The following is a 9,004-nucleotide window of genomic DNA, read 5'->3' on the forward strand; positions in this document are numbered from 1 at the left end:
GAGGGTCAGAGAAAAAGAGGAAGACCCCCAACGAGATGGATCAGCCAGGTGGCATCATTGATAGCGTCAAGTGTGGCAGCGGTAGTGAGGTTGGCCCAGGATTGGATATTGTTTCGTTCTGCTGTACATGGGGTCACTATGAGTCGGTTCCAACTCGATCGCACCTGACAACAACAACAACAACCGCTCTCCCTACATTCACTCTTGCTTTTCTTTACTCTAATTTCCACATTGTGGTCAGATTGATCTTTTTTAAAAGAAAATATATTCACGTTACTACTTTGCTTATTAATATGTTTCACTGGCTTCTCATTGCTCTAAAGGAGGCCAACATTTTTTAGAATGGTCTCTGATCTGGCCCTTACTTATCTCCCCAGTCTCATCCTGAGTCACTCTTAGCTTCACTCAGAAGCCCAGCTAAAACTGGCCTTTGTACAGTGCCTTCAACATGCTCACTCTCACCTTAGGGCTACTGCACACCTCCCTCTGCTGTGAACACCTTGTTTTTGTTGTTAGCTGCCACTGAGTCAGTTCTAACTCATAGCATCCCTATGTACAACAGAGCATAACATTAGGTTAGTCATTTCATGGAGAATCTTCCTTTTTTTCGCATGATGTCCTTTTCCAGGGGCTGGCTCCCTCTGATATGGTCCAAATATGTCAGACAATTTCTCGCCCCCTATGTTTCTAAGTAGTCTGGCTGTACTTCTTCTGAGAAGGATTTGTTTCTTCTGGCATTTTCAATATTCTTTGCCAACACTGTAATTCAAGTATATCACTTCTTCAGTTTTCCTTATTCATTGTTCAACTTTCACATGATAGGAGGTGAATGAAAAATATTATGGCTTGAATCAGGTGTACCTTAGTCCTCAATGTGACATCTTTGCTTTTAACACTTTAATGAGAACTTTTGCAGCAGACTTGCCCTAAAAATTCCTGTCCAAGCTTCCAACTTCTGCTGAAAAGTTACTTCTCATGAAACTTTCTCAGCTTGTTTCTTTGCCTCTCCAGCCATCTCCAAGATGAGATCCTTCAGTTAGATAATCCCTGTGGATTTACCTTCAAAGCACTGATCAAACTTTATCATTACAAATCAAATAATCATACAAACAAAACTGTATCTGTCCCTCCATAAACTGTGAACTTTGGAAGAACTACGTCTGTTTTTGCTGACCATTGAATACTCACTTGCACTTGGCATTTAGCAGTTATTCAGAAAACATTCACTGAGCGAACAAACTGTAACCTTTCAAATTCCTCACTTGCATGCTGTCTTAGTTACTTAGCACTGCTGTAATACAAATACTATAAGTGGGTGGTTTTTAAAACAGACACTTCTTTCCTCACAGTTGTAGAAACTAAAAAGTTCTAATAAGGATCTCAGTCTTGACAACTCCTTGCTTGTAAGTAGCCTTGAGCGTTGATTTTTTGGCTGTGTATGTATACTTCTGTTCTTTTCACAACTCATAACTGATTAGATTTAGCACCCACCCTACCTGGATATAATCTAAGTAAAACCCTATTTTCAAGGAAAACTCTATTTTCAAATAGTATTACATCTATGGGTATAGGGATTAGGATTCCAACACATTTGGGCAGGGGGTGGGGACACAATTTGATTCATAACACTGACAATGTGAAGAGACCAGCCTTCATCTCCCAAGTTCCCCAGTCACTTCCTAGGGCTCCAGATTCTTGAGCAGTAAGTTGTTTTGAGTCCAGAAGGGTTGGTGGCAGGCCTACTGATACATCAGCAGCTGCCCAGTCTCAGGGACCCCTTGAAACATCAACATGATCTCTCCCTGTTTAAGGTCAAGCTCTCACTAGAGAAAGACATCTCCAAGATTTCAGATGGCACATCTGCACTTTCATTTTAACTGTGCCTGATGAGTACCCATGGTTTCTACTGAGGAGGCTTCTCTGGGGATATTAAAAACAGGTCACTTCTCTATGGACCAGAATAGTTCAGCTGGGTGGTTAAGTGATGAATAAAATAATTTGTCGGGGCCTTTTTCACCTCTGATGTTCTAAAACCCTGGGCCATGATCTCTCAATACAGACAGAAAGGGCCTCTTAATTTCTTTACTCTCTAATGAATATTTAGATCAATAAGTCACTGGAAACAGTGTACTATAACAATAAACTAGATATAACTGTTTTTGTTGTTGTTAAGTGCTGTCAAATCGATTCCAACCCATAGCAACCCTATACAGAGTTTCCGAGGAGCAGCTGGTGAGCATGAACCACCGACCTTGCAGTTTAAATGGCTTTGCTGTCTGGTGCATTAACCCACAGCACCACACCAGGACTCCTAGACATAACTGTAAGCTCCTTTTCCCTGTAAGCTCCCAGAATAAGTGCTGCTTTGGCAAAGTGTTAAGATCGTTTAATGTCTGGCTTTTATGTTTCGTCATCTCATGGCATAAGGAATGCTGAATGTTCTAAATGTTGGACTTCTAGAAGCTTGAACCCAGTGACCTGCCAGAAGTAATTACCTCTGGAAAGCTCCTGAGCCAGCAAGAAGCTAAGACAACATACAAAGTAAAGGTGAACTGAGGCAATAACCAGGGAGGGTGGGAGCTGCAAGGAGATGGGAGGGGTGAGCTGTCCTTACCATGTACTTCTGCACAGGGGACTTCAAATACAAATCCAACTGTGAAATCATTCAGAAGTAGAACTTTTCAAACCTATCCATTCCCTCCTGTACCTGTCTCCAACTGGCAATTGCTTTTCCCCCAAGACTAGCCCTGGGTCCTTTTCTGCTTCATGGTGAAAACTGAGAGATATAGATGAGTGAAAGGAATTTTGCTTAGATATCAGCGATTCTCAAAGTTTGCAAATTTGTGAGAAATCCAGCAGAGCTCTTCCCTGAAAAGCCTTCATTCTTCTCCGCAGTTAAAAAAAAAAAAAAATGTTTTCATATTCAGTTTTTTTGTGGGGAGAAATTATATCAAGAAATTGTTCCTGACTTATTTGCTGCAACCTCACCAAGAGTCATCAGGTCTTCTGTAGAACTTTTCCTGTTACAAAGTTGTCAAATTCTGCTGAGTAAAACTCCCTTCACATAGATAGAAAGAAAAACTGTGGAGTAGAATTCCAACACTTCCTATTCTTAATCATTTGGGGTCCGCTAGATGTTGCAGTGGTAAGAGATATCCAGCACTGTTAGACCCTCAAGGGCACCTGTGTAGTACTGACCACACCTTCAAAGGTGGTCCCCTCCCCCAAGGTTCACAACAACAGACACAGTTACTACTCATAGGGCAACATGAAAGGTAACCTGGGATATATCCCTTCCCTTTCCTAGCAACAGCAGGTAAGAAATGAAGGTGAATTGGCCCTGGTTGCCTTCAGTATCTGTCTTCACTGTCCCACTGGAAATTATGATGCACCAAGGGCAAATCAGTCACAGCTCTTCAAATTCAAATTCTTTCTGAACTGCAATATTCTTGAGGGCTTATATTGGCATATTGGGGTGTACTGTCTAGAAATAGACTCTGTTCAACCATTCAGTGGCACGCTCACATTTCATACCAGACAATTAATCAAATGTGGAAGGGGCAGGGAGAGAGAGTTTTATGAAATGAAAACACATTTCTGGTGTGGTCGCAATAAATATCTGTTGACGGGAAATAATGTCTTGTCAAAATGAGATGTGCAAAGATAGTTCCACTGAAGACTTGCAAAGCTCTACTAGGACCTTAAAAAATTATATTGTATACCCAGCAAAGTGCTGTTCGATTCAGTGATAGCTACACACATGGCTTACCCGGACCAAGTAATGGTCCACCTCAGATATCATCTATAGATGGTGGGTGATTCCTTGATTGATTAATATGACTCTACAATCATGATTTTAAGTCTCTTTGGGGTTTTTTTTGAACATTTAGTAGCAATTTATCCCCTATATTAACCAGTGTGTCATCTTTCATACCAGGAACTGGAAAAGAAGATTCAAACACCAACATATATTTCTGGGAAAAGACAACATTTGCATAAGATGCAAATGCTGGAAATGACCCATAAAAGACAAGAGGTAAATATGAAAAGAGAAAGTCCAGAGTCCATAAGAACTAAAACTTCTGTTCTGCATTTCTCTCCTTTTGATCAGGATTCTTCTATAGAATCTTTGATCAAAATGTTCGATAATGGTAGCCAAGCACAATCCAGGGGGAAGTTGTCGATAAAGACAATTAACTACATACTCTGTTCCATTTCTTTCTCCTGTTCTTGACACTTTTCCTTCCTCTGTTGCTCTTGTTGTTGTTGTTCTAGAAGAGACCAATTGTACCTTGGATGACCACTTATAAGCTTTTAAGACTCCAGGCACTACACAAAGAAGTAGAGTAGAACAGAAGCACTAAACATAAGACTAAGTCAACTAACTGGTTGCTCCCTTTTAAATGGTTGTTTCTATGATATTCTGGTCCCATAAAGAAAATGAGGTTGTCCTTTTTCTTGATTTAATTTAACATAGGGAGATGAGGTGACCTTTGTATGTCACCAAGGTGTTGTTAAATGCTGTCAAGTCAGTTCCAACTCATAGCAAACCTGTGTGGAGTTTTTGAGAAGCAACTCGTGAGTTTGAACCGCCAACCTTGTGGTTCAAACCAACCTTGTGATCCTGCACTTATCCTACAGTGCCACACCAGGACCCTGATCTCTATAATTCATGACATAGAATTATCTTACCAAAAAACCCTTTTGTAATAAACCCCTTTTGCAGTAAAGTCTCCTTTATCTGCCATATTCTGAATTACTCACTCTAGTGAATAACCCAACGTTGTTGTTATTGTTAAGTGCTGTCGAGTCAGTTCCATCTCATAGCGATGCTGTATAGGGTTTCCAAGGAGTGGTGAGTGAGTTTGAACCACCAACCTTGATGTTCAAACTGACTTTGGGATTGTTTATCCTATAGTGTCACACCAGGACTCCCAATAGCTAATTTCAAATATATCCGCTAGACTAGAGATAAAACTTTTTACAACAGTCCCCCCACTTTTTTTTTTCATTAAAAAAAAAAATTCCTTTTGATTTTTTAGTGTGCTAAAACTATACACAACAAAACATTGACCAGCACAAGTTCCACATTTATAATTTAACAATAACTACATTTGCCACCATAAGCGTTACCCTTTTCTAAAATATTACTCTACCTTTAACATAAATTCTATGTCCCCCCAAAAAAACTCCCCCTTAATCCCTCCCTCCAATCCTGGTAGTTATTAATAGCCTTTGGTTTCCACATATTTCCTTATTTTATATAAGTGAAATCATACAGTATGTTCTTTTGCAATTTATTTCAAGGTTATGTGATCAAGGTTCATGCATAAGAACTTCATTTCTCCTCATTGTTGTTGTTGTTGTTAAGTGCCGTCGAGTCGATTCCGACCCATAGCGACCATAGTGGCAAATATTTCTTTATGTGTGGATATTCATCTATTGACCAACACCCCAGTTGTTTCTACCTTTTATCTATTGTGAACAGTGTTCTTCAATGAACACTGGTGTATATATGAGATTGTGTTACTGCTTTCAAGTCTCTTGGGTACATACTGAAGAATTGAATTGCTGAGTCATATGTTCTAAAAGTGTGCACCAGGATTGTACCCTTTCACCATACTTATTTAATCTGTATCCTGAGTAAGTAATCTGAGAAACTGGATAATATGAAGAAGCTATTGGTCTCTCTATGTCAGAGGAAAACCAAGTGATGTAAACTGAAGATCCTTGGAATCAATTAGTCCAAAGGACTAGTGAAAAATGTGAACATAAGTTTGCATGACCCTGAGACCAGTAGAACAGGATTGTGCCCACCATCAACTGCTGTGAAAGGGATCTCATTGGAAGGTCCTGGACAGAGTGGGAGAAAATGTGGAACAAAACTCAAAATTATTTTTTAAAGACTGTGCTTACATCAAGGGAAAAATGAATAAATAAACTTTGATACATATACAAAATGGTACATATACACTATGCAATTTTGAAAAATAATGAATCTGCAAAATACCCCATAACTTAGATGAATGTGGAGGACATTATGCTAAATGAAATTATTCAATCACAAAGGAAAAACAAATATTGTATGAGATGGCTATTGTGAAAATGCAAGAAAAGGTTTTCATGCCAAAAGAAACATTCTATGATGGTTACCAGGGGTGGGAGGGAAGGGAGAGTAATTCACTGGTTATAGGATAGATACATGCTAACTCGGGTGATGGGGATGGCAATGTGCAAGAAGAGGGAGATTGGCAGAATGGAATGATGAAGAAAGGTGAAGACACAGAGAGGTTTGCAAGGGTTAAAGGGGATAGAGGTACATACTGCTCTATATTCAACCCTGAAACTATAGTGTTCTTCGGACAGATACACAGGCTGAATGGGTATGGGAAGGAGAGTGGAAGTATTCCCACAAATATATAAGGATTTGAAAGGATATTTGTACATGGGTATTTCCCTTTGCTGCAAACACACCTACAAATGTGATGGAACATAAAGGGGACAAAACGATGAAAACTTCTTTGATATGATCAAAGTTCCTGAGCCTGGGGACTTGGGACCATCATCTCAGGGGCCACCATGGCCAATTGGCATGACATAGTCCACAAAGACTTTGTTCTATATCCTAGTTTGGTGAGTAACGACTAGGATCTTAAAAGCTCATGAAGAGTCATCTAAGGCGCAATGATTGGTCTCTTTATGTGTGGAAGAAAGAAGAGTGATAAAAATGTGAAGATGCTTAGAATCAGTCCAATGGATCAATGAACAAAGAACATCAGTCACCATAATTCTCAGTCCAGTAGAACTAGAGGGGGTCAGGTTACCACTGTCAACTGCTCTGAAAGGGTTCACATGATAAGGTCCTGGAAAGAATGGGAGGAAATGTGGAACAAAAATTTAAATGATAAATTTATTTTAAAAGACCATATACATGTGAAAGTTGGACAACAAATAATGAAGGCAATGGCAGAATTTATGTATTTCAGTTATGGAATCAGAGAAGAATATTAAAAGTACCATGGACTGTCTGAACAAACAAATCTGCGTTGGAAGAGCACAACCAGAATGTTCCTTAGAAGCCAGAATGGTGAAACTTCATCTCTCATACTTTAGACATGTTATTAGGAGGGACCAGTCCCTGGAGAAGGACATTATGCTTGAAAAGTGGAGGGTCAGCAAAAAAGAGGAAGACGTCCCCCCCTCCAGTAAGATGGAATGACACAGTAGCAACAAGGGGCTCAGACATAATTGTGAAGATGGTGCAGTACCAGACACTGTTTCATTCTGTTGTGTAGAGGGTTGCAATGAGTCTGAACCAACTTAACAATATTTAGCAACAACAATGGTAGTTCTATGCTCAACACTTTGAGGAACTACCAAACTGTTTTTCACAGTGGTTGCATAATTCTGCATTCCCACTAGCAATGGATAAGAGTTCCAGTTTCTCCACAAGCACACCAACATTTTTTGTCTGCTCTTTGATAACTACCATTCTAATAGGCTAAAGTGATATCTCATATGCTTTTGATTTTCATCTCCCCAATGCCTATTGATGAGCATCTTTTTATGTGCTAATCTGTTTGAATATATTCTTTGTTGAACTGGTTAAGTCCCTTGCCCATTTTTTTGATTTTTTTTTTCTTTTTGTTATTAAGTTGTAAAAGTTTTATTGGGTAAGAGATTCTTATCTGATATATGGTTCCCAAAATCTTTCTCACAACCTGTAGGTTGATTTTTCACCTTGTTGATATACAAGAGTCCTCATCTTAAGCCATACCTTTTTTTTTTTTTTTTTTAAGCCATACCTTTTGAAACTATGGGCATATTCTCCTTTCTCCTAATAAGCTCATGAATCAAGTCTCTCTACCTTTAAGGAGCTCTGGTAGTGTAGTGGTTATGAATCTGGCTGCGAACCTCAGGGACAGCAGTTCGAAACTACCAGCTGCTCCATGGGAGAAAGATGAGGCTTTCTGCTCCCATAAAGATTTACAGCCTCAGAAACCCTGTACAGGGTCGCTATGAGTTGGAATCGACTCCACGGCACATAACAACAACAACCTTCTAAAAGGAAATTGAACATCGTGTTCTGGTTAGAGACTACAAATATTTGCAGGTGACCATTATCTTCATTATTTAGTGCTCCTATCACAGAAATACCACAAGTTACTTTAGAAAAACAGAAATTTATTCTCTCAGCGTAGAAAGCTAGACGTTCTAATTCAGAATCTGGGGAAAGGTCTTTGTCTCTTTCCAGTATCTGTAGACCCGGCATTCCTTGGAGATCTCTGTGTGTCAATCTTTCCCTGGATCTAGGAGCTTCACAATGCAGGGGCCCCAGGTCCAAAGGATGCATTCCACTCCAGCTCTTCTTTCTTGGTGGTATCAGGTCCCTCTGTTCACTTCTCTCTCCTTTTATAGCTCAAAAGAGATTAGCTCAAGAACAACCTAATCTTGTGAATTGCATCCGACCTCATTAACTTCATAGAAGTGAGGATTTACAGCACATTGCATAATTACATCAGACCATGACTGATCACATCGTATCATATCATGGGTTGATTGTATTAGATCTCGTCATGGAGGTAATAACTAAATCTAACTGCTAGACCACTGAGAATCTTGGTCCAGCCAAGTTGACACAAAACCTTAATTCTCACAGCCATATAACTTGCAAACTGCTCTGTAGATTCATTCTGATGAAAGTAGCTTGGGGACATTAATCATTTATAACTTTTTATTTTCAGGCTCAAATGGAACTGAAAAAAAGTCTTCAAAGGGAGACAAGAATCCATAAACAAAAATTGAGGGAACATGAAGCCAAGAAGGTTCTTCAAAGCATTCCCAGGAATGAGGACTACAACCTAACCTGGTTGCCTGATGAAACAGTGAACAGAAGTCCAGGTGAATCCTGTGATTTTTTTTTTTTTTTTTTTTTTAGTAAAATACCAAAAGGTACCATTTGCCTTACCAAAACGAAAATAACAGTACTAATGCATACGTTAAA

The 9,004-nt window shown here is 39.3% G+C and overlaps 1 protein-coding gene across 1 annotated transcript in view; it reads left to right on the forward strand.

Moving 5' to 3' along the window:
- Nucleotides 1-9,004, forward strand: part of LOC102829196 (chromosome unknown open reading frame, human C14orf105) — a 61,838-nt gene that overhangs the window by 33,977 nt on the left and 18,857 nt on the right. The window contains exons 3-5 of the mRNA XM_006864607.1: nucleotides 2,461-2,547; nucleotides 3,938-4,036; nucleotides 8,745-8,901. Coding sequence (XP_006864669.1) covers nucleotides 2,461-2,547; nucleotides 3,938-4,036; nucleotides 8,745-8,901 — 343 coding nt within the window. The remainder of the gene's footprint in view (nucleotides 1-2,460; nucleotides 2,548-3,937; nucleotides 4,037-8,744; nucleotides 8,902-9,004) is intronic.

Source organism: Chrysochloris asiatica, unplaced genomic scaffold (assembly GCF_000296735.1).
Source record: "Chrysochloris asiatica unplaced genomic scaffold, ChrAsi1.0 scaffold00067, whole genome shotgun sequence".
Lineage (NCBI taxonomy): Eukaryota > Metazoa > Chordata > Mammalia > Afrosoricida > Chrysochloridae > Chrysochloris > Chrysochloris asiatica.